The 26,760-nt window shown below is 43.9% G+C and overlaps 1 protein-coding gene across 2 annotated transcripts; it reads right to left on the bottom strand.

Annotated features, from left to right (window-relative positions):
- Positions 1-1,331: 1,331 nt before the first annotated feature.
- Positions 1,332-26,108, bottom strand: LOC139337179 (plasma membrane calcium-transporting ATPase 1-like). Of its 2 annotated transcripts, XM_070971656.1 has the most exons (21): positions 25,759-26,107; positions 23,891-24,182; positions 19,800-19,997; positions 16,195-16,452; positions 15,883-16,008; positions 13,977-14,180; positions 13,559-13,585; positions 11,307-11,447; positions 9,578-9,792; positions 9,078-9,320; positions 8,384-8,625; positions 8,062-8,299; positions 7,651-7,830; positions 7,208-7,295; positions 6,939-7,045; positions 6,546-6,737; positions 5,781-5,994; positions 5,269-5,480; positions 5,077-5,184; positions 2,717-2,905; positions 1,332-2,407 (listed from the first exon to the last, which is right to left on the bottom strand). In XM_070971656.1, the coding sequence occupies exons 2-21, from the start codon at positions 24,084-24,086 to the stop codon at positions 2,024-2,026; spliced, it is 3,762 nt and encodes a 1,253-aa protein (XP_070827757.1). In that variant the 5' UTR covers positions 24,087-24,182; positions 25,759-26,107; the 3' UTR covers positions 1,332-2,023. The 2 variants fall into 2 exon arrangements, with proteins under 2 accessions (XP_070827757.1, XP_070827758.1); XM_070971657.1 differs by lacking the exon at positions 13,559-13,585 and having other exon boundaries at positions 25,759-26,108.
- Between the last annotated feature and the right edge of the window lie 652 nt (positions 26,109-26,760).

Below are 26,760 nucleotides of genomic sequence, written 5' to 3'. Positions count from 1 at the left end.
ACTGAATACTGGAAACATAACAATGTTAGTTCAAAGAAAGTTCCAACAATAATATATCAAAATAAATTTTTTTCCTTGCAAATTTAAGACCTTTTCTTTGAAAGTTACTTTTTTTTCTGAAAGATCACACCTTAAAATTATTCATGTCATAATATCATAACTTTTAATGTTAATTTCATTTGAAAAATCAAATGTTATTTTATTCAACAGAGGACTTATTTTATCAACTTTATTTTTCATAATATTCTAACCATTTTATTGTGAAAATATCACACAAACATTACATATACTATATGTATATTCACGAAAGAAAAAAGGTTGTCACAATGTTCAAATTGTGAATAAAATTAAAATATTGAAACTTCTTTTCTTGTACAATTATCTTTGCTGTTTACAATATTACAACTTTTAATATTATGTCTTTTTTGTTTAAAAACCACGACTTTCCTCTCATGAATTTATTTCTTTTTACAAATACTTTTTCCTCAAAGCTCAGAGCATTTCCTCACAATATTTCATCTTCATTTTAGAAATCTCTTTAGAAAAATCTCCTTTAGTTATTAAAAATTCAACGTTTCTCCCCCAAACCACGACTGAGAGCTGAACAAAGAAGCAACATTTGTGAGATGAAACAAAGACTTTCTTTCTTCTAATTTCATCCAGTTTGGTTCAAATTTTACGGATTTATTTGTATAAACCTTCTATCAGAGTTAAGTGAAGCCTGAGGATGCACTGCACTGTTCTGGTTATTCATCCCTGACTGTCACTGATATGCTGTTAGAGAGGATTTGTAGTAGTTTAACTACTGCTTTTCATATGAGTCCACTGTTCATGTTCTTGTTAAATATTTTAGCGTGAAAGATTTGAGACTCAGTCTGTGTCCCGTCCGTGGACCTAAAGCAGCATCTTTTGTTGAGGAGGTTTCCTCATTGAGTGAAATGACCCAGAGGCATCTAAGTGGCAGTCATGATCAGAGCTCGTCCAGTTCAAAGGAAAGGTGCTTCAGTGCTTCCTTCCCTGTCTCTTTTAGGATAGGGGACACTGGAACATCCTTACAAAAGGAGACAATGTTGTCCCACAGTGTCATGCTTCTGTCAGTATTTCATGGCGGACCCACGTAAGGAATCAATAACTGGAGCCGCTCCTTCACATCATGATGTTTTCCATCAAGGTCGAGGAAAAGTTTTTAGGAAAAGACAGAGGGTGGAATATTTTTGACTGCAGCCCGAGTGTGATGTGTTGAATGAGGCAAAGCCAGAAACTTGACGGAGCTATGATGTCATACATTCAGCGTGAAGGAGGCGGAGTTTCTGCAGGTCACAGCAGTGGAGCCTCTGATTGGCTACTGGACTTCAGGAAGTCAAGATGCCTTTAAGCGGAATCATCAGCTTGTTCTCTATCAGACGTTAACTTCTGTTCTTCTGTCTGATGTGAAGCCATGTCACAAACATCAGAAGTTGTTTTTTTAACTTTTAATAACTTTCATGAAATCCAACATTAGACATTTACTTTAAACTTTCTGTCTACAAACACACGTTTCTGTAAGAATACCCCCCACCCCCCATTAAAGCTGACTGACTAAACATTTCAGTCACAGATCCTTAAAGTTAAACCTCGACACAAAACTAACCTGAACTCGTCACCATCAGCTCACAGCGGCAGATTAAAATGAGCTCTGACTACGTCTGAACATCAACATGAATATTTAGAGACCAGAAACTGATTATTGATTGAGCACCTCACAAACACTCTTCTCCTAAACAACTGTGAACAGAGTTCATGTCTATTAAAGTAAAGAAGGAAACAGTCTGCGTGAACCTGCTGTTGCAAACACACCTGGAAACATTGCTGCTTCCTGGATGCTGAAACCCAGCAGATGAACTCCTGGTGAGAACCAATCAGATGAGTCTGTTTTTAAAATGTTTTTCACTTCTTGGCTCTCAGAAGAACCAGAGCTCTTAATGTATCAAACAGTATGAACAGACCATCGTACCAGAAAGTGGTCAGGTTGGGGGGTGGGGATTCAAAGTGAGGTCTCCAGGCTGTGCAGGGGGCTCCCCGGACACGGTGGCAGCCCTGCCGAGTTGGGCGGGATCAGTCCGGACCTGGAAGCGTCCTTATGCAGCGGGACCATGCGGTCCATGGCGTTGTTGTTCTGGTTGGGCAAGGATGGGAGCGACGGCAGGTTGGACACTCCTGTCAGTGGCAGTGGGATGACGATGGAGTTGCGTTTGGTCGGGGAGTCATCCTCGCCGTCTGCCTCATCAATCAGGGGAATCTGAGGCTCCGAGTCCTCAATGCGGAACTCGGGGTGGCTCATGAAGTTGTGGATGGAGCTGCGAGACTCAGGCGTCTCCAGACCTTCGTAGGGAGACACGCTGTCTCTGAAGGCGTTCACCACACGGATCTGAAAGACGAGGGAAGACAGCCAGTTCAGGTTTTGATGGAGGAGGGGGTTGAGGGATTCAAAGGACAATTCTGGTGTTTCTCTCCCTGGGTCTTATTCTCAATGGTGGATCATAATAATATCTGATAGAAACAAATCTATCCTGAATCTATCCCTACTTGTACCTGTTGATTAATTTGTACTCTGTCTCAATTGCTGAGCTGACAGTCACAAAGATTCAGTCCTGAATCTGAGATTCCAGAGTTCTAGTAATCAGCAGTCAGAACAGATGCTGTTCTGAGAAAAGACCACTTAAAGGTGAAACCATACCTGCGTTTGGATGCGGTTGAGGCCACGGCACCAGAGCACGTGGCCCCTCCTGAGCTCCATCTCAGCATGATCGATCTCATCCAGGTCCTTCATCTCCTCCAGCTCCTCCTCAGGGATCTCCTCCTGCTGCGTGCCATGACCCGCTGTCTTCAGGAACTTCAGCCAGCTAGTGGGGACACTGGACACCAGCTGAGAGGACGACAGAGACAAATGTTTTAACGCAGTCTGACACAACAGCAGCACTTCCTGCTCCTCTGTGGCCTGAAACAGTCACTGAGACCACCTGAAGGTTAAGAAGCAGTTTTTATGAGAGAACCATGTATAATTTCTACCATTTTATAAGTATATTTAATCTGTTTTCTCTGACCAGCTCCTGTTTTCATTTGCTATGTAAAAACTCTCTCACTGGCTCCCATCAACTTCAACAAGTTGACTAACTTTGCCCGTCAAGCGTTGGAAGGCTTTTTGTGCAAGACACAGAGTCGTTAGTTCAAGTGAGCACCTGGCTGTTGACTGGGAGTGATGGAGAAAGGTGCACAGCGACACTTTCAAAGAAAAAACAAAGAGCCTTTAAACATCATCCATCCATCCATCCATCCATCCATCCATCCATCCATCCATCCATCCATCCATCCATCCATTTTCTCCCGCTTCATCCAGGGCCAGGTCGAAGGGGGAGCAGTCTGAGCAGGGACGCCCAAACTTCCCTCTCCCCGGACACTTGCCCTAGCTCTTCCGGGGGGATCCCAAGGCATTCCCAGGCCAGCCGAGTGACATTGTCACTCCAGCGTGTCCTGGGTCTTCCCTGGGGCCTCCTCCCGGTGGGACATGCCTAGAACACCTCCTTAGGGAGGTGTCCAGGGGGCATCCAATAGAGATGCCCGAGCAACCTCAGCTGACTCCTCTCGATGTGGAGGAGCAGCGACTCTACTCTGAGCTCCTCCCGGGTGACAGAGCTCCTCACCCTATCTCTAAGGGAGCGCCCCGCCACGGAGGAAACTCATTTCAGCCGCTTGTATCCGGGACCTTGTTCTTTTGATCATGACCCAAAGTTCATGACCATAGGTGAGGGAAGGAACGTAGATTGACCGGTAAATCAAGAGCTTTGCCTTTTGGCTCAGCTCCTTCTTCACCATGACAGACCGGTACAGTGACCGCATTACTGTTGCCACTGCACCGATCCGCCTTTCAATCTCACGCTCCATCCTTCCCTCACTCGTGAACAGGATCCCATGATACTTAAACTCCTCCACTTGAGGCAGGAACTCCCCCAACCTGAAGGGAGCAAGCAACCTCTTTCCAGTCGAGAACCATGGCCTCGGACTTGGAGGTGCTGACTCTCATCCCAGCTGCTTCACACTCGGCTGCAAACCGCCCCAGTGCATGCTGAAGGTCCTGGCTCGAGGGAGCCAACAAGACAACATCATCCGCGAAAAGCAGAGACGAAATCTGCTGGCTCCCAAACTGAACCCCCCTGGCCCCTGGCTGCGCCTGTCCATAAAAATGATGAACAGAACCAGTGACAAAGGGCTGCCCTGCCGGAGTCCAACATTCACCGGGAACAGGTCCGACTTACTGCCGGCAATGCGGACCAAGCTCCTGCTTCGGTTGTACAGGGACTGTACAGCCCTCGACAGAGGGCCTCCAACCCCATACTCCCGGAGCACCTCCCACAGAATGACGCGAGGGACACGGTCGAATGCCTTCTCCAAGTCCACAAAACACATGTGGACTGGTTGGGCAAACTCCCATGAAACCTCAAGCACCCTGTGGAGGGTATAGAGCTGGTCCAGTGTTCCGCGGCCAGGACAAAAACTGCATTGTTGTTCCTGAATGCGACGTTCAACTATCGGCCAGATTCTCCTCTCCAGTACCCTGGAATAGACTTTCCCAGGGAGGCTGAGGAGTGTGATGCCCGATAGTTGGAACACACCCTTCAGTCCAGCTTTTTAAAAAGAGGGACCACCACCCCAGTCTGCCAGTCCAGAGGCACTGTCCCCAACTGCCACGCGACTGCCCTTTAAACACTATAGGTTTGCACAGGTTTGTCACCCTCCTCATTTCAAGAAGAAGAAGAAGAAGAAGAAGAAGAAGAAGAAGAAGAAGAAGAAGAAGAAGAATTCCTTTATTCGTTACATTACACAAAACATGCATAGTTGAGGGGGGAAACTGCACACGCCATGCAATTGTGATTCTTTTCCGCTTTTTGACCCATCCATGGTCAGTCCTTCCTCGACGGAAGACCAGGAGCGGTGGGCTGCCAGTCGACGGGCGCCCAGGGACCCAACTCTCATTTGTCACCATTGGTCAGGTGGTGATCTTCTTCTATTTCATCAAAATAATGATAAAAAGTGTCTCACCTGTCCCCACAGGAGGCTGCTGAGGCCAAAGAAGACACACCACAGCCACTGCTCAATTGTCAGACCCACACAGCTGAATGGTTTACCACCAAACTGCACAATGATGATCTACAGGAGGAGAGAGCGATACAGAAAGTATTTACACTGTGAACCTGACCAGGTGTGATGATTGTCTCACCCAACGCAGATTACCTGTATGAGGAAGGTTCCCAGGACGATGGAGCAGAAGATGGGGTTATTGAAGACGCCCTCAAAGACATTCCTCTCGCCGTGAATCTTCCGGGCATTGATCTCGTTAAAGATCTGCATCAGGACAAATGTGTTGAACACAATTGTGTAGTGCTCAGAGGGCGGCGCGTGGAGGGGAGCGTTCCTGCCACAGTCGATGTCAAACATTGTTTCACCTGTGAGAGCAAGGGTGAAAGACTGCTGAGCAGGTGTGGAAATCAACCCGATCCCTCCCAGAATCCAGTCATTTACAAAAAATCACACCACTACAATAACCAATATATATGATTTATTGTCTCAGACCTCCCCTGATCAATACTCTTCTATACAGCAAGAATGGAAACATGATACAAGCAAATCTATATCTGAGTCTCAATGGACAGAACATCTAATGCATTAAAATGTGTTAAGATTTATGTGGATCAGAAATAATGTGGCTCTGTTTCAGAGCATGAAGCTGTGGTGCGTTCACTGACCAAAGAAGAGCAGGGTGAAGATGACGGTCAGCTGGTAGATGCCGTGTCCCAGGATGTTCTTCATCATGGTGCGGGAAATGAGCGGCTTCTTGCGGCCGTACGGGTTCCTGAGCAGCAGTGCCTCGGTTGGCGGCTCGGTGGCAAGAGCCAATGAGGCAAAGGTGTCCATGATGAGGTTGACCCACAACATCTGGACAGCTTTCAGAGGAGAGTCCTGGAAAGACACGCAAATCTACAGTCAGCATCTGTCATCAGGGAAAGTGCATATCCCAACGAGTTTCAGAAGGTTTTCATCACAATTTAGAAAACTGAGTTTGATCATAAATTCACGTTTTTAGACAAAAAATTACTTTCTGAATGTAGTGTTTGATGAGTCTCAGGAAGCGTTTTCCCTAACTTTCTACAGTATTTGACTTTCAGAGGTTATTGTATGTCATGTATGCTATCTGTCATGTTATTTGTCTTCAGCTCAGTCACTGCTGCCAACTGCTGCCTGGACAATTTTAAAAAGTAGATTTCTAATGTAAAAGACATATTTTTGTTTAAAGTATGAGTCTGGCAATGCTTATATTGTGTTGCTCATATTTTCAAAGAACAGCCAGCAGCTTACATGGTAGCATGGTCGCCATTGTTGTGAGTGTGTGAGCCTCTAATAACCTTCAAGTGTTTCTCTACAACGTAAAATATTCATGACTAAATAAGGAACAATCAAAACATTATCAGAGTTTAACACCAGCTTGAGTGGCAGCGTCAGATGGCTCTGACCTGAGTGATGCAGGCTCCGCTGAAGGCCACAATGACAGCAACCACGTTGACGGTGAGCTGGAACTGCAGGAACTTGGAGATGCTGTCGTAGACGTTCCTGCCCCACATCACGGCCTTCACGATGCTGCTGAAGTTATCGTCCGTCAGGATGATGTCAGACGCCTCCTTCGCCACGTCCGTCCCCGCGATGCCCTACAGAATACAGCGTGTGGGTTGTTTTAGGTAAACCTGACGCTAAACCTGGCCTTGAGCTTAAGTTTAGACCAGCACTGGGCTGCATCATGCGGAGGTTCGAAACATTTTAAAGGTTGCTCTGACTGTTTACAAAAACGTTCTTGAATGCTACAAAGTTAACTAGAGCAGTAGTTTGATGACATCAGCGGCAGTTGCTACCATGGCAAAGCCAACGTCTGCTTTCTTGAGGGCAGGACCGTCGTTTGTTCCATCTCCAGTTACTGCGACAACCTGTCTCTGCTCCAGCACAGTGCTGTCGATGATACCTGAGATAATAACACACAGACACACCTGAGGCACACATACTGACGACATGAGGATTGAGGAGGGCTCCTTAAAATCAGCTGTATCAGCTTCATCTGCTGTATTTATCACTTTTACTAGTGTTTACAGATATATAAAGCATTTGAAAATGCCTTGTGTCTCACCTTTGACCAGAGTGTGTTTGTCTGTTGGAGACGATCTGGCGAGGACTCTCAGCTTTGGCCAAATCTTATCAATCCGCTCCTGCTCAATCTGCAGAGAAAGAGAAAAAACATAATTAATTATTTTTAGATGCAAAACATAAATTTAAATCAGTTTATCAGACTGAAGTGCTGCTCACGTAAAGCAGTGCTGGGTGTCCCTACAAGAGAATGAAAAGGGCTGTGAGGTATTTTTCATTTGTCTTTTCTGAATCTGTATAGTTTCACCTTTACAGGCGCCTACAACTATTCAACTGAATCGGAAAGCAAAATCACTCTTTAATTTAACAGAGAGAGAAATATTGCAGAGGCTGTATGTGCATTACAGTCATGGGCTCATTAAATTGAGTGTTAGATTAACTTTATGTCCAGTTCGGGAGAGACACTCCAGTCTGTGTTTGTCTGACCTCTCCCAGCTCGTTGCGGATCCGTCGGTTGAACTCTTTCCCCTCCATACACAGGAAGTCGTCTCCGGGGTGCAGGATGCCACATTTGGTGGCAATGGCCCGGGCGGTATTGATGTTGTCTCCAGTCACCATGCGGACTGTGATCCCGGCCCGCTGGCACTTTCTGATGGCTTCTGGTACCTGATGAAACCAACAGATGAAACAGCAATGACACACCTTGAGGTTTATGGAGCGCTCCGGACAAATGACACAACACTGAAGAAATAAAGAAACGATACGATGGAAAGATTTAACACTGATAACAGTCAGACAGCAGCTTCACATACTTGTTATTTATTTAAAAACAAAGAAATACTGGCCCTTTTTACTGTGATTGGCTGGTTGCCTCCATGTAGCCATTTGTAAACATACCTCAGGTCGTACAGGGTCCTCAATGCCAACTACAGCGATGCAGGTGAGGCCAGTGAGGATGTGGGCTTCGTCATCCCAATTCGGCTCTTCTTCAGATGTGGGGAAGTCTCTGTAGGCGAGGCAGATGGTCCTCAGGCCCTCTGACGCCATTGGCTCAATCACATTCTTTACCAGATCGTCTCGGTCCCGAGGTTTGAAGACTTTGGCCTCGCCGTTGGACATCAAGATCTTGCAGCACCTGGAACCAGAGGAAAGTGATCATCACGTGATCATCACCTAACTGAGCGCAGAGCTGTGTGAGCAGCAACAACAGTAAACCTACTTCCTGAGCAGGATCTCAGAGGCCCCTTTGCTGAACATTCGATAGCTGCCATCATGGTTCTTAAGCACGGTGCTCATGGACTTCCTCACAGAGTTAAAGGTGTAGACCTTGAACAGTTTCTCCTCTGGGGTTTCGTTGCGGATGGTCTGGTAGTCTCGGTGCAGGTCGAGGGAGAGTCCTAGTAAGGCACATTCAGTCTTGTTTCCCACCTGGCGAGCCAGTCCACCCTCCTTCTCTGGAGGCTGCAGGAAGCAGCAGCAGGGAAGATGTTAAATCTCAGACAAATCAACTGCAGCAGCGCATGACTTTAATATCTATCCAACAGCAAGACACAACAGCCAAATGACAACAAAGTAAGGTTTAGCTTCAGCAGACCACTAACTGTCAGAATACATTGTCACTGTGTTTTCTGCCTGCTGGTTCAGAGTGAAGTCTTCTATGGTTATGGTCTATGGAAAAAAATGCTCAGCAGTGAACTGACAGAAAGGAATCTGATGAAAAATACTCATACTATTTAAATCTTGTAGCTGAACCTGTTTGTCTCCTCGGTGCTCTGATCTGTGCCGTGGATCCAGGATGCAGTGATCAGATGAGTCCTGGGCTGCTGCGGCAGCTCTCCAAAAAAACATGCTCTCAAGGCCAAATACCTAACTCACAGAGCTTCCTGAATGGACTGCTATTTTTTACAGCTCACCATAATCTTGGTGGTGTAGGCGCAGTTGACCCCAATGCCCACAATGAGCAGGTCCAGGATCTTGGCAGGGATCAGGTTCGGCTCGGGCACCTTTTTGTAATAGCGGCCAGCGATGTAGGCCTGCACCACTCTCATGCGGTTCAAAGTGAGCGTGCCTGTCTTGTCGGAGCAGATGGCGGTGGCGTTGCCCATCGTCTCACAGGCGTCCAGGTGTCGGACCAGGTTGTTGTCCTTCATCATTTTCTGAAAAAGGAGGAAAGCAGTGTCACATGTGTGCTTTATTCTGAATGTACTCAAGATATTTGCAGAACGAACAGTGTTTGATTCAAGAATGTCTGGAGAGGTCACTAAGAGGTCACTGCTCCAACCAAGGAGGACAAAATTAATGCACATTTAAGGAAATTATAAAATCATCGCAAATATGACAAGGAAACGAACATGATGTGACTGAATGAATGCTTTCAGGGTGACAGGCTGTATAACACCGTAGATAGATAGACCTTGACTGAATAAGCCAGGGAGATGGTGACGGCCAGAGGGAGACCTTCGGGCACGGCCACCACCAGCACCGTCACACCAATGATGAAGAACTTGACCATGAACTGCCCGTAGATGGGCACACACTCGTTGGCCCAGGAAACCCCTTGAATCCAGAAGGTGTCTATCATGAACCGAGTGATGAGGATGAGGACAGTGAGAGTCGACATGAACAGACCTGAAAACAAAAACAGACAGACAGAGAGAGTTAATGCTGGAGTGTGGGGCATTCACACAATGCGAATTAAGCCCAACATCAGTGGCTAAATCTCTGTATTTTACAATATACCAGAGTTTAATCTGGTCTGTGTGGTGACATTCAGGAACTCGGAGCATGGCCGAGCCTGTGGTATCCTAAACCCCATCGAGAGTGTTTATGTAATTACACTCATTTCCAGAAGAGGGAGATAAACGTTCTGCACTGCAGGTTTAAGTTCAGCTGTAAACCTGATGGGCCTGAGTTTATCAAGCCTTTCAGACTCCCTCCGAGGAACCACACTGAGAGTCCTTGGACTAAAACCAGTCCTGCAGACTGGAGCAGAGAGCAGGACTTTCAGCAAAGAGATGGTACTGTTTTACCATATCCAGACACAAAGACTTTCAAACTCCTTAAAAAATATGTAAAATCCATAATGACAACTCGATACTGAAGTAGAAAAAGCTCGTAGACCTCCAAGCCAAGGAGGCAGTCAGTGCTCAATACAAAACCCACAGTTCAACTCCCAAAGGTTCAAACAAAAAATCTCAGTTGAAACTAGACTGAGAACACAACAGTTGGCTAATGAAAATAAACCCAAGTGATGCTCTGACAGCTCCAGAGTCACCTCCTGTAGATCAACCAGTAATGCTGATAGATACTGGCTGCAGTCTGTAAACACACATCAGGTCCAACAAAACCAGAACACATCAAATAATAAGCAGTAATAAAGCATAAAGAGACTACATATAAGTGCTGAACAAGGAGGTGAATAACAGGATAGCATGTCTGCTGGTGTGAGTCAACCAGATAAGGCCACTTTACTGTCACAATAAAAGTCTAGCAGATTGTTTCATTGTGGATTAGCGCCACTCTGCAGGGAGGTGGTGTTTAGCACTCAGGTGTACTCCTACATCATTGTGATTCTATACATATGCAGGGACACTGGAAGCCAATCAGAGTTGGGGGTGTTGAAAGAATCTCTAATGTCTATATAGTGATGTCTTGTCAATGTCAACACTTCACTGACAAACCTGAGATTTATACAGAGTTACATTGCTGTTCATGATCACACTTTATATGATTACATGCGGAAATAAACTTTGATTGATTGATCAAATAAAGTTTTTGTTTCACGACTTTCTCTTCCTCATTCTCTTCTCAGTAAGTTTAAACATTATCAACTTAACACTATGCCAAACCTCAAAAAATTAGAGCAAGCGGTCAACAGATATATTTCATAATCTAGACCTAAAACCAAATCGCACATCCTGTTGTACTAATGGCCTACCCTACACTCTCTGACAGGGTGATCAGTGCCCTGATGTTCCTTGGTAACTTGAATTCAATGGGACACTTGAAGTTTCCTTAAATTTCCTCCTTAAAACACCTTAATGTGTTCACATTGCCTTGCCTTGAACTCTGTAAAGAAAATAAAGTTGAGTCTAATCTAATATTCATTAACTGTTGACTATTTATCTGATCCTCATCCATACCTGCTTTGCCGATTTGCACAGCCAGTTTGGTCAGTTTTCCCTGAAGGACAGATTTCTCCTTCTTGGGGAGATTTTTCTTCTGTGGTTCTCTATCCTCATTGAGTGGCTGCATCTCCACAGTGGCTCCATCTTTGTTTTTTCCTACAGCGGTAACAAGAAGTCAATACAACATTCAGGTGGCTTGACACAAACCAGCAAAACCACGACTGATATTTCAAGTCAAGCTGATGTTATTGACGTGGGTCAACCCTACATTCTGAAATAAAATAAATTAATCTATGATAAATAATAGTCACTTACTTAAATAATAGCTAGGTTACTAGGTTAGCTTGCTGTTTTTCCTATCGCTGTTAAGCTGTGGTCAATGAAATCAACACACCATGAAGATGTTTTGCATTAAATGGCAAAAGGAGAGGGATTATTCCATTTGAGCCACTGGAAGACTTTTAATGTGGAACATCTGCAGGATAAGTTGACAATAACTGAACCACTGGAAAAGTAGAACTGACTGGAATTAATCAGTGACTGAAAACAGCACTAGTGTCCAACAGACAAACAGAAGGGTGAATGACATGTACTGATTTCTGTTACACATTATACTGAATTTATAAAGAAAACAATGAAAACATGGAGAGTAGAGCCTTCCACTTTAAAACAGGGGAAGATCATAAAACAGGGAGGATCCTTATGAAGATATGATCAAATGTGCTTGAATTTATTACCATGGTAACAATTAATAGCAGTATAAACATAGTTAAGGTACACTATAACTCACAGAGAGTGAGGGTATCTGTAAGTGTGTGTGTTTGTTTCTGCGTGTGTGAGCGTGCTGATCCCAGCTCAGTAATGAGGTTATTAGTGGACAGGCAGGCAGCAGCAGCAGCAGAAGAAGAAAGCAGCTGCCGAGCTTAAGGCCGATAATCTGCTTGGTCCTAATCACCATCAACAGAGTCAGGAGCACCTGCTGCTACTGCTCAGGCCACAGGGACATACAATGCACCATGTCAGACCACAGGGACCACTTGGAACCAGGAGGACCTGCCAGGGACCAGAAAACGTGCAGACCCAAGAGGAACTTGAGTGTGAATGACATCAGAACCTGAGATCCACCGAAGACCCCTGATCTCCTGCAGGATCCTTGACCATTCTAATCAGAACCACCTCTTGTAAACTAACAGATTTTTTTTTTGTACTGATTGATTGATTAAATGTCCTGATTCACAATTTTCACAGCACATATTGGCTTACAAGATGCTACACAGCAATAGCAAAGATGATCATGATGTACAGATTCACAAACTTCACTCCAAATGATCGATCCATGTCCTGTTATGATGGATGCACTGTGCAAGTTTTTAGTCAGTACTGCGCGTGAGATAGGTATGAGTGAGTCTGTGTATGTTCACCACTAGTTTGATAAATCAATTAAGCTATTTGGGGCTCAGCTTTGATTGGCTGTGTTACTAAGATCCATTGCCTTTACGCCAAGTTTGAACTCATCCCCTGTGAAGTTGAAAGGAGTTTGACATCAGCAGGTCAGCTGGGCTGTGTTCACCTGCACACTGTTAACTGGAAATGTTGAAGCAAAAAGTGCCAAAAAAAAGGCATTATTTAGATAAAATGACAAAATATATTAGAAATGTAAGTGTTTAACTTCTTACCTGCAAACTTTTCAAAATTATATTTAGTGACACAACAACAGCTGCAGACCAAAGTTCTGTGAGTCTGGCTGATATCGAGGGATGCACTGATCCAACTGTTGTCTCTGTGCAGTGATTGTAATGCGCTGATGAACTGCTTCCTTTTTTCTAAATTCAAAATCTGAATCTGTGTGAAACTGAGTGGGATCGTTTTACATATGGTGACATGAGGTCAGGAAACCGTGGAGATAAAAAATTTGTTAACCCATGTCATGGCCAAAACATGATCTGCTTACTGGGGTCACAGTACTTGAGCTGAGACTGACATCATTTCACAACAACAGACAAGAAAACAGAAGTTTGATCCAGACTGTCGAGACCTCTCATAACTGGGAAGAGGAACACACATCAGGAGAGGGAAAATCAGCTGTGACTGTGTGACACTATGACCAAAGACATTCCTGTTGTATTCTACACTGTTTCACAGTCCACAAAGACCAATTCAGCTGTGAATAAACCAGCCAGCCTCAGGTAGCCGAAGCTGCTGCTCAGTACAACTTTCACATACACTCACAGTCATATAAGATATCTCACAGTACTGAAGCTGCTCACCTTTCTTGCCTTTGTCGTCTTTTTTATCTGCAATAAAATATGCAATAACAGGCATTAGCTTATCATACAAAACCATAAACATATTTCAACCAAACAGAGGAAAAACTGTCCCTGAATACCAATACTTTTGGTACCAAGCTTAGCCTGCATTGATAAGTGAGAGTGTGTGTGTGTGTGTGTGTGTGTGTGTGTGTGTGTGTGTGTGTGTGTGTGTGTGTGTGTGTGTGTGTGTGTGTGTATGTGTGTGTGTGTGTGTGGTTGAGAGACAAACTATAAAGCGGTTTGGATAAAGGTGCTATATAAATACAGTCAATTCAAGTTCAGTTGTTGAAATTGAATTTCAACTATTTCTACACTTGAAGCCCTAATCTGTGAATTATGAGAACTGGTAAGCAGCATCCTGACATCTTGAACTTACTTTTCTTATCCTTCTTCTCTTTCTTTTTCCGCTCATCTTTCTTCTTGTTGTTCTCTTTCTTCCTTTTCTCCTTCTCAGCCTTCTCCTCGCCCTCACAGTCACCTTCCTCACCAGCACCAAGCAGTGTGAAGATAATTCCAGTCTGAGAGTTCACGCCTACAGCGGTGACCACCATCTTGCCAGAGCCCTCCATCACATGGGTACCTGAGAGAGAGAGAAAGAACAAACAAGGTGAGGATGTGTACTACCCCAACCAAAGACCAATGCCATGAAAAACAATAATGTATAGAGTCATATCACTCAGTTCTGTATATGTGGGGGTTTGATGTCATTTTATTGTTTGATGTAAATGTTATGATTTTATTTTTTACTCTATATAGTGTAAATTCAATGTTGACTGTACACATTGCGTTAGACGCTGGACCACCGCAACAACTAATGGGGATGCTAATAAACAATAAACATTGTACATGTACTGCATATCTGTTCATCCGGGAAGACGGATCCCTCCTCTGTTGCTCCTCCTGACAGTTCTCGTTTTTTTCCTGTTAAAGATTTTTGTAGGGTGGAGGGGGCCTTATCCAAACCAAGAATGTAAGAATAAAAGTAATAAAACTGACTGATAATAAGAGTCTGTGAGCAACCTCAGTCAGTTCTCATCCAGTCACATTGCCGAGCCAACCTGCATAACAACTTCTCGGCTCTGTGCGCACTGTCCACGACAATTATTTTTTACATACTTGCTCAGGTCGACCTCTTCATCGATGCTCTCCAACACAGTAGTGGGAGCTGTGGACAGATCTCCTTGAAGTACACAGGAAGACCTCTGCAGAGCATTGCCGACAGTGAGATTGTCACATCGATTTTGATTATAAAGTAGGTCTAGGTGCTATTTAAATAATGTGAAAGCAGCCCCACCTCAGAAAAATGCGTCTCTCAACAAGTCATTAGGTATTCCATAAAATTGTGATGTCACAACTATACAGTCACTGCCCATAGCCACGCCCACAGCTTGGCAATGGTCAAAACACTGCAGAGGACGGTGGACAGTGTCTGCTCAGCCAGTGAGACAGTCAGAGCAGACTGGGCTTTATGGGAGGGGGCCTTAAAGAAACAGGCACTAAAATAGAGTGCGACAGAATAGAGGTGAATAGATGTGCTGAAGCAAAATAATGTGTTTTTGAACATTAAAGCATGTAAACATTCTCTAGCAGACAGACAAAATAAAAGTATGAACCTGAAAATGAGTGTAATATGTGACCATTAAAATGTTTACAGTGGCTGTACGTCACATTGTACAGCATGCATGTTGTTTCCCATTTGCACCCATGTTCTTTTTATCTGTGACATTACATTTGTTATCTGATTTCTGTTGTCTGGAAGGAAGCGGAGGAGGCTGTGACTGGGCAGAGCACAGACCTACGACCCAATCATCAACAAGGAGTCACATGCAGTCGGTGAGGCTGCAAACTGTAATGTTTTAAGTTCTGAGAGGCAAACACTGGAGCCAAGCACCCTTTGTGAGTATGTGTGCATGTCTGCAGAGCCCAGCATGAGAACAAGACAACAGTCATTAGAGCTCTGATCCAATAGGATGCCTCTAAATGTATCTTTTTTTTAATCATCACATTACTCTGTGGTGACTATAAATATATACTATCAATAAAATAATAATCCTGACATTGGCTTTTGGTCATATAGTCAATACAGAAATATTGTCATTAGGTGGTTCAGAGTTGGATTATTTTAGTGTAGGAAGAGGATTTGTGTTCAGCCTGGAGGTGTGGAAACTTGAGAGGTAACAGTGGAAAATGGACAGCAGAATGGTTGGTAAGAGTTGACAATAACATCTCAGGTCACACTGAACTTGGCTGTAATTTGATGAGAATGGACGAGAGTGAAGCACCTGACAGCAACATGGGGTCTTTGTCGAGACTCTTCTTGACATGATCCGACTCTCCGGTCAGAGAGCTCTCATCAATTTTCAGATCGTTTCCTTGAATCAGGACACCATCAGCAGGGAGGAGGTCACCTGGAAACCAACACACAGGTACACTGTAACAACAACTCACCCTCATCAGGTCATCATGTTACATCATCATTACATCATCTGGAGCTGATATAGCAGTGGAAGGGTGGAAATACTTAAGTGTTGCTTTCTAATGATTATGAGCTGATAAATTATACACTGTTGAGTGTATGCTTTTCGTTCTCTCACCATATTTGACTTGTGCGATGTCTCCGACAACAATCTCAGACACTTTGATCTGGATCACCTGCCCGTCTCGCACCACAGTGAACTTCTGCTCCTGTTCGATACGGCTCTGGAGGCCACGGAACTGCTTCTCTTTGCTCCAGTCATTGAAGGCTGTCACCAGGACCACGCACACCACTGACAGCAGGATGGCGGCGCCTTCAATCCATCCGGTCTCCCCCTCACCTTCTTCCTCTATGCCGCCAGCCGCACTGCCACAGTCTGAATAGAGGAGACACAAGTTTTAGTTTTCTGAATGTGTGCCAATGTTAATTCAATTTTCTCCTACTTCTTTACACACTTAAACAGTGGAGCCTGGCAGGAAGTGACCACTGACCTTTCATTTCTTTAAGGGGAAAGGGAAACATACATGAATTTCAAATCTAGCAGGTCTCTTCATGTTGCTGTCAAGATAGATCGCTCCAGGGAGCTATACATCAAGTTCAGACTGAAATCTGGAAACTGCAGCTTGTGAGAGGATGATAACGACTGTGATGATGAAGGCTGACAGGTAACCAGGCACAAAATTATAAATGCAGGTATAAGTTGTGTAGTGACTGGTGATGAGGAGGTACATTGAATGAAAAGGCTCATTTAAAACAGCTAAAGCCACAGCCAACACTGTGGGACTGTGAGGCTATCTACTGTGACATTACATGGTTATTGACTACCTCTCCTTATCAATAACTGTATTGTTTTTGTTTGAACGGAAGGCACAATCACAGTAGCCAAGAAGACAGACTCCCATCATCCCTTGCGTGTAAACCAAGCACTACTAAAAATAATGCCAATGAGAAAATAATGGATGAACGTGCCGATAATGAAAAAGAGATTGAAAATGCTCCACTGACATTTAGAGCTGATATCTGGCAACATTTCGGTTTTCCTGTTTTCCCACTGACAAAGGCGAAAAGGTAACAGAAATGCAAAGCAACTTGCAAATACTGCCGACAGTCAACTTCATGACGGGAAACACATCAAACATGAGCAGCCATTTGGCACATTGCCACCCAGAAAGCTCAAATCACAACAGTGAAGCTTCAGCCAGGCCAAAGGAGCCTGAAATAAGCATTTGGAGCCTCGCTTCCACATAACAGTCTCAGAGCTGAAGAAATAACACAATGCATCGATGAATATATAGACAGAGACTGAGACTGCAGTTTTCTGTGGGCGACAACAATGTATTTTGGAGGTTAGTAAACACGCTGGAGCCAAAGTATTCAGTTTCACCAAGGCCACACTTTAGTCAGGCAGTGATAGCAGTTCTGTAACAATAGACAAAAGCTAAAGAGACTCAGAGTGACCCACCCTCAAAGAAGCAGAGTGCATCTCAATAACCACAGATGAGTGAACTTCACAAGCTACTCAGAGTTATATTACAGTTCATGTTATGACCAGCCAATGTTAAATGAAATGGTCATAAATGGAAAAGAGGCCACATCACAAATCAAAATCATGTAACGTGAGAGTAAAAGCACTAAAACACGAGTCTATTAAGTAAAATGTGAGATGTGAACTGTAGTTCGCTTTAGGCTGAGGCAGCTGCTCAGCAGGTGAGCTAGAATGCAGTGTAACGAAGCAGAGGACATACATAACATAGTATTTTACTAGCAAAGACTATTCCAATATAGACGTGGATTTACAATAAGTTATTGCATAATATGGATGGCGGAGGGCCAAGATGAAGTAGAAGGGTTGGATTGAAGGTCCAGAGGGAGGGGTGAGGGAAGAAGGGATAGAGGGATGGAGGGGTGAGGGTCAAGGGATGAGGGTCGAAGGATGAAGGGATAAGGGGACAAAGGGTAAAGGATGAAGGGATGAGGGAAGAAACCAGGGTTGTGGATAGGTGATGGAGGTGAAAATGGTGTGACTGGAGCCAGAGGAGGGTTGGAGCCTGGTGCCACTTGTCTGAATTTCTGTATTAAGATGCGAGATAGTGAGTCAGCAATTGTGTTTTTGTGGTCTGGGATGTGCAAAGATTGTTGGGCCAAAACCAGGGTAAGTCTCGACATAAACTCTGGACAATGCCACAGTCCTTTGTTAATGTCTACAACAGCGTTGTTATTGGCGTTGATGGCAATAATCCTCTTGGACCATTTATGCCTCCAAAGACTAGCCGTGATGATGACTGGTACATTTCACAGAGGGGGGAGAAATTAGTGATGGATGAGAATTTGGGCATCCATTCGACCGAGAACTACCTGCTGCCACAGTATCCACCAAAGCCAACAGACAGAGGGGGCTGCATGTGTTAATAGCTGAATATCTTCTGGCTCATTGACGTGGCCATTGTCATTGCCATTCCAGGAAGAGAGGAACTGGTGTTAGTTTTAAATCCATCTTATTTGCATCATCCAACATAATATGGTCATGGAGAAATGGATAGCCATGGAAAGGAGGTGTGACAAGAAGGACTGACCTTGAGAGATGATACAGATGGAGCAACTGAGTTGACCTAGCAGTGAGAATAAACAGCGATGGAGTGAAGATGGCGACATGAGAAAGTAATGTAGGAGATGGATGACATATAGTGCTTCAGATAGAGCCCAATATTTTTGGGTTGCTCTTGCACCTGAAGGTCAGTTACACTGCTAAGTAGTACACGCCCTTCCAGGCGATACCAAAAAGATACCAGTAGTCTGGGTGGATAGGAAGGACTTTGAAAATGCTGGTGATATTTGTCTGTGAGGTGGACGAGATAGAAAATTGTTGTATACTGCAGGATAGGAATTGGGCTATTTATGGTTGGGGCAGTAGAGGCATGGGAGAATGAAAGGTCTATGATGAGTCTCTTTTTTTGAGAACATTTCCTTGCAGCTATGCCAATTGGACTGATTCTGAATGTGGGGAAAGGTTGACTGTAAAATGTGCCGATCGTGAAAGGTTCTTTGACTAGCAGCTTGTGGCAATAACCTGTAAACCTGGATGGAAGCCATTTGTGAAACCTTGTTTGACAAACTGGTCGCCTGGGAGATTTTTTTTTTTTTTTAAGGCAGTTGCAGGAACATCTTAATTGGTGGATTGAGATACTTACATAAAATGTGCTTAGTTGGATTATGAGGACAAGCTGGTCTGGCATGGGCTCCACTGCAGAAGGAGCGGGTGTGGACGAATCAATAGCTGCATCCTAGGTCACTGAAGTTATCACAAACCTATTGCCCTGGTGGAGGACTGGTCTTCCCCTCTTGTCCACGCCTTTAGGAAGAGGTCTGAGGGTGGTTGACTGGGTTTTGGGTGGTTTAGGGGTGATAGACAGCAGGGGGATTCCAGGGGCTGGGTTTCAAAAAATGGCAGGGCTTTGTTCAATTAGAGCTGAGGGGCGGGGCAGAGAAGCAATGAGTGGGCATGCTGTGAATGGATCGTATATGGTGGACTGCAGAGATTGTGATTCAAAGTAAATTGAGTTCATAGCACCCTCACTGACTGAAGCCTTTGTGATCATCTGACAGCTCAGCTAACATCTCACCACAAAGCTGATCAGTGTGATGCCTGGTGACACACAAGTTCATTAAATGTAAAGATTTCACTTGGACAAACAGGGACTGTTAAAAATTAAAAGATAAACTCACTCTGTCTCTCAGCATCTGGCGGTCTGTAGAAGGAAAGGCCTAATGAAATAATGGCTGCCACCTCCAGGATGATGAGTGTGACATCCTGCAGGGCTTCCCACACTAACTGCACAAAGGTTTTTGGCTTTTTAGGAGGGATGAGGTTCTGTCCAAACTCCTGTTTCCTTCTGTCGATGTCTTCCGAGTTTCCATCTAAGCCTGCAGCAGGAGACACAAAACAAACTTCATCAGTGACATGTCCTCCTTTGATCCTGTCTGACACCATTAAAAAGAGTTTATATTTAATTTAACGTCACGTTTTAAACTCTGAATAACAAATGCAACATTATAAATCATGAGTGATTTAACATTTGTAATCATTGACAAATATAAGTCATATAATTATTAGACTTGCAGGATGAATTTGAGTCCGACAATCCGATTATACTGAACCTTCCAGTGTTGCTATCTTTGCATTTTAAATTATAATGCAAAATGTCCAAAGAGCTGTAGATGTAGATCTGTCAGGCTCTATTTTGGGGCTAAAGCTGATGTATAGAATGTTTCCATCTGATAGCATCAATTGGAGCTGGAACATACACTACACATTGTCATGAGTGTCATTCAGTATTTTTGTGACATCTCACAGTATCATTATTGTTTATGAATCTGATTTGTCTCTTAAAAATACACTCTTGGGTTTTTTGTAGCATGTTTCAGAAACATGTGCTCTAGCTCACTGAGGGTGATGTGAATCTCCACACAGGTCATATTCAGCTTCAGAAAGAAATGTAATGAGAGAACAGTTTGACCTTTAAGGTGTGTGTCAGATAATCATCCATGTGAACCAAAGATAAGCTAAATGGAGAAAAGTATCAGTTTTACCTACAATTCAGAAGAATATTTTTTTGATTCCAAAATTATCCACGCAAATAAGTTCAAAGAAAGTCAATCTGTAATAATCTGTCTGAATTCAAAATTTGCAGTGTATTAGCTCAACAGTATTCCTAAAATGCACTGTCCATCTGACCCATTGCATGTCCAGCTGTCCTCTGTACAATCTGACTGTTGTTCTGCTTTTCGACAGTAGCTGATAGTAGCAGTTTGATAGTAAGCTGTGGTGTACAGATAACCATGGCACCAAATCAAGTGAAAAGCAATGTGAGGAAACATTTTGGATTTAACACCACAGAAGTTATTCAGCAGTGTGTGCAGAGTTTGCAAAATACTGTAACACTGCCATCAATTGCCATTCAGTGAACTTCGCTCAACAGTAAATAGCAGTGGCTTGTCACTCGGTGAGGAAGTGGAGACACTGTGAAAGCAACATATTTTAGGATTAGGCTATGTGGGTTGCATCAAAATGAATCTGAACAAAATAAGACTGAAGTCCTATCATATGAACTCGATAATGCGACACAAGGTTTCTGTAGTGTTTTGTGGGAGCAGACTGCTTTCCTCTGTGGGCAGAACATGCTGGGACATGCTTCGATCCCTTTGGACACACTGCAGCTGCTGCATGACGGCAGCTGACTCGGTCAGTCCGAACAGGTTTTTAACGCAGCACTTCTCTTCATCTTGTCTGAAAATGAAGCTCATTGAACAGAATGCTGAATACGCTTTCAGATGACTGGGTTTACACCAAAAGTTAATGGATCTGCCTCCAAACTGTCATCACAGAGACACACAGAGGAGTAAATCAGCATGGTGGATTTTCTGCTGATTTCAAGCTGCTGCTGACATTTTACCTCTCTCTCTGGCAGCAGCAGTCGAAATTCTGAAGGTGTTTACTGAGTGTGTGGAAGATGGACAGACTGAATGAATTAATGATGAGGAGGAAAAAAGCCAAAGGGCAGATGCATGAGACACACTGAGTCCACCAAGGCAGGCTGAGTCCACTGATACATGCTGAATCCACTTAGACATCCACCTCAGTTCAGTTCATTACACATCCATCCATCCATCCATTTTCTATGCTGCTTATCCCTTTCGGGCTCCGGGGGGGGGCCGGAGCCTATCTCGGCTGTCAACGGGCGGGAGGCGGGGTACACCCTGAACCGGTCGCCAGCCGATCGCAGGGCACAAGCACACAACCATTCACACCTAGGGGCAATTTAGAGTCACCAATCAACCTAATGAGCATGTTTTTGGTCTGTGGGAGGAAGCTGGAGTGCCCGGAGAGAAGCCACGCATGCACGGGAAGAACATGCAAACTTCACACAGAAAGGCCCGACCCGGGAATCGAACCTGCGACCTTCTTGCTGTGAGGCACGCGCACTGTACAATGCCATTTCCCCATTACACATTAGAACGGTTATTTTTGCTTTTCCATTGTCTTCTTTTCAGCAGCCTTTTGTCTTGCTACTTATGTCTCAGGCAAAGTTTGTCTCCTTGTTGTAATTAAGCAGCCACATACCAAGAAGGACGAACACACAACATCCAAAGTCCTCCATCATGTTTTTGTTCCTTTGTTTACTGTGTCACGTTAGATATGATGTCCTGCTACTTACATGGTTGACACAGCTATTACCATCCATTAACAACTTCACCTACGTTTAATAGTACTGTTTGCCATGGAAACAAAACAGATCTAGGCTGTAAGTACATGTAGATGCAGTTTTGATATGGGTTTCAGAGTATTATGCTTAAAGTGTTTGGTGGAAATGCAGCTCATGAGACACACTGAATTCACTGTCTGTGACACATCACAGCAGAACATTACCAAAACTGTTTGTCTCATCTTGACTGGGATGGACTATGTCTCTGCAAGTCAGCTTTTATGTTATATAATTAACTGAAATCCACTCAAGCAGTGCATGGAAGGAAGGAAATCAATCAATCTAATCAGCCTCTGATTTCTAATAAAAGTGCTAACATACAAACAGCAGGATGTTCTGTCTAAGCCTACAGTCATGGGGTCATGGAGTCAAAGTTTTGCATTTACAGTAAAATGCAAAAATCCTCTTATCACCCTCTGCATGAACACACAGTACACACCCTCTAGGGTTTGGCAGAGGTTGCTGAGGTCATAATGTAGAAAAGCTTTACATGCTGATCAGACATGATGAGTATTACTGCCTCCACAACATTAACTGTTATTATTGTGGTGGCTTTTGAAATATTGTTTTGTATGTTTTACCTCTGTTTAAAAGGCGACAGCAGACAGAAAATACTTACAGACTGATGGGGAAAAGTTTCTATTTCACCTGGTGACCTTTGTTGCATGTCATACATACCCTCCCTTCTTTTACATTTTGCTCTGCCTGACATACATGAACCAAAATAGTCGGTGTACTCAGAGACACCCACATAGTTTGTGCATCCAAGACTTACTCTTTGTGCTTGTTGTTGCATGACTAAAATAAGGTCTTTAGTTTAAACTCGAAATTCAACAGCAGTTTGTGACAAACATTTGAAAATGACTCAGTAATGAAAACAGCTGCCCTTTGTTTGACACTGAAATATTCTAACTTTGAAAACTGCTGCAGCCCAAGTTTGATTAAATATTTGGTCTTTATTTTGTTCATCTGTTCTGAAAGTAATTTACCACAGATTTTGTTTAAATTGGGCAGCACGGTGAGGCAGCAGGTAGTGCGCATGCCTCACAGAGAGAAGGTCGCCGGTTTGATCCCCGGGTCGGGCAGGGCCTTTCTGTGTGAAGTTTGCATGTTCTTCCTGTGCATGCGTGGATTCTCTCCGGTTCTCTCTCTCTCTATTTGAATTTTCTTTGAATGAAAAGCAGTATTTACAGAGTGGAACATGCTGACGGAGCCGACGGAGAGCAGAGCAGGATCAACAGAGGCTGGAGGTCACACTCGACTTTGACCATCACACAGTCAACAGTCCCTCAAGCCAGACTAAATCTAATATCTCCTCCAGTGGTTTAATGGTACTGACACCAGGCTGTGAGTCACTGGTGAAGGGGCCTAAAATGTTGTTAAACACCAGAGTGGCTCTGACTGAAAACACCAAACTGTATTTAGTGTGGAGTGTCACACTGCCTGTGGTTGAACCAAAGATTAGTTTTGGATTCACATTTCTGGCACTGTGATGCTCCAGCTGGCAGTCAGCCATGTTGTTTGTCCATGCAGACACAAACTGAACTCACTTACCTTCAATAGGTGATGTCCTCAGTCTGGCACACAGTCCGTTCACATCTCCGTAACACTCCTGGATCCTGGTCAGTGACTCTGCTCCTCTCAGCTCCATGAGCGAGCGCAGCTCCTGCACTGAGCAACTGAATTCCGCTTCGTGGTTGGCCTCGCCACGTCGGCCATGTTTGGACCCACGAAAAGAGTTGTTGGCCATGTCTCCTTCCTCTGGGACTTGACAGAGGCCTTCCCAAAAAACACAGACTCAGTGGTTGGCCTGAGTTGCAGATCTGGCCTGAGTGGGACTCTGTGACTGTAGGGGAGAGACAAATCAGGTCAATTCAGAGGTTTCATGGGAAAGCAACAAAAAACTTGTAGAAATTTTTTCCACACAAAGGCCGTGACTGGAAGTCAAGGTTAAGTCCTTGAAAAACATCATTGTTTTTTGTTGGTGAGTGAAAACTTCTTGTGTGGGTGGGATTATGATGGGGAATCTTGGAATGACTGGTGGATTTCTAGAAACCTGGCAACAAGCCTGACTGGACAGTATGATTGAACTCATTATCATGATAGTTGACAATATTTTGCTAATATCAATATACATATATCATCACCACTGTGTACCACTATCATACATTATATCAGTTATGTCAGAAAACATGTAAATATTCAATCACTATCTTGCAAATTTCTAAACTACAGCTAGCTCCGAATCAGACAATGAACAACAAATGATCGAACAATAAGATAATAAAATTCATCTGAAAGTTGATAACATGTAATATTCAAGTATCACCAGAGCATTTAGCAGTCAGTTAGGAAAGAAACAACGGTCAGCGTGATTTTGAAAACTGAACTGAAAAACTCCTTCGGAAGTGTTGGGAGTGACAGATGAATATGTCACGTGTAAATAAATAACTATTCCATAGTCCATATCTGACTCATTCTAGCCCCAGAGCCAATTCCAGCTCTGAGCACACTTTGTTCAAAGGCAGCAGCAGGAACAAGAACAAACTTAATGGCAAAAATGATTCTTAATGCTGGGCAGCAGGACCACATTTCAGTGTGTAGCATCGTGCCTGTTACCTCATCTCACCTCATCACTGTTAGTTACCAGCTGTAGCTGAGTGAAAAGCCCTCAATCAACCAGGTAACTGAAAAGCAAGAGTCACAACTGACAGGCTCAATCAAATCCCAATCCAGCAGACCACCCTGTTCTCAAACCCCATTCAAAAAAACTTTTACATTACTTTGAGCAGTCTGAATAGATATTTGTGTGTGGTGTAGAGCATTGAGCCCATTGGTGTGTGAGCTGAGAGCCTTTATATTTGTTCTTCCAGGTTGTGACCTCTGTGCCTTCAGCTGTAATCTGTGTCAATCAGTCAGGCAAGGCTTAATCTGACCAAGAGAGAAGCAGCCTGTTTAAGGCAGAAGCAGAGAAAGAAAAGCTATTGAGATGCGAACAGGCTGAACACAAGTCATGATTGTCAAATTGGTGGATAATGCTTCGCTGCTCACTGGTCAAAGCTGGAGCCTCCAACCAATGGTCCAACAACACAAAGTGATTGAACTTACAACAGGAAACACAAAGCGCTACAAACCCTTATATCAGAAAGGCTGCAAGATGACAATTTTGATTTGTACTGAAGAAATTCTCTGTTGATCATTTACTAATGAACTAATCATCACAGCAGTACATGAGACTACACAAACTATAGCTGTATGAAAGAGCTGAATAAACTCCAGCCCTCCTCACTGAAGAAACACATGCAGTCTTTTTAAACAACAACAGCAGAAAAATGAAATAAACCTAAACAGAGCCAGTAATTACTGATAAAACATTATTGTCACTTCATGACTGCAGCACTGAGAAGAAAGGGTTTACTTACAGAAACTTCCCCCATCGCCTCCTGTTAGCAGCAGCAGTAGGTATTAGTGACAGTCCGATTACTCTGAGCACCGTCACACTCACAACTCCAGAAACAGCCCATAACCCGGCCACAGCTCCTCGGCTGGCAGTCTGCACACCTGTTCTAAGACCACAAATTATCTCCAAAACCAGCCTGTTTTTCAGAAATTCAGTTTGACCTTCAGCAAGCTCGCAGTCACAAGCAGCACTCCATCGTAGGAAAAAACAGGAGCTGGCTAAATGATTATCTGAGGAAAGCCTCGCTTAATCTAATTAGACAATCTGTGGCTTCAGTGAGTGCCAGAGGGACCGCTCCTGTTGAAAGGGACACACTGTGTCTACACACAGCAGCTCTTCACAGACCAGGTATACGCAGACCACGTCTTCACCTGCTGCTGCAGCCCCTCCTGCTGAGAGGGACACACCAGGTCTTCACAGACTAGGTCTGTGGTCAGACCCAGGAAGCAACTATCAGAAAACGCCCAAGCAACCATTTAGCATCTCGTAGCAACCACCAAGAAAAAGAAACATGGAAACCTGCAAGCATAAAATAGCAACCACTGAGAAAACAACCAGCTAGCACATCCCGACAGCCACAAAGAAAAAGCCCACCAACCTACCAACTGTAATGCTGTTGTTCACTACACTTGTTTTAATTTCTTACAGACACACAAAACTCATGCACACTTCCCCCCACAGGCTGACGTCAGGTGGTACACACACACACACACACACACACACACACACACACACACACACACACACACACACACACACACACACACACACACACACACACGTGACATAGACTCACACACACAGGTGGATTACAGCACATAGAGACACAAGAGGATTAACTGAATACACACACATACAAACAGGGTGATATCACTGTTTCACATTTGCATGATAATGTTTTCACACTGAGCTAACATGACTTTTGACCTTACACTCTTTGAAGGACTACCACTGCAGTACTTTA

This window comes from Chaetodon trifascialis, chromosome 10 (assembly GCF_039877785.1).
Source record: "Chaetodon trifascialis isolate fChaTrf1 chromosome 10, fChaTrf1.hap1, whole genome shotgun sequence".
Lineage (NCBI taxonomy): Eukaryota > Metazoa > Chordata > Actinopteri > Chaetodontiformes > Chaetodontidae > Chaetodon > Chaetodon trifascialis.
Note: the sequence above shows the minus strand (reverse complement) of the source record. Positions and strands in the feature narration are given on the sequence as shown.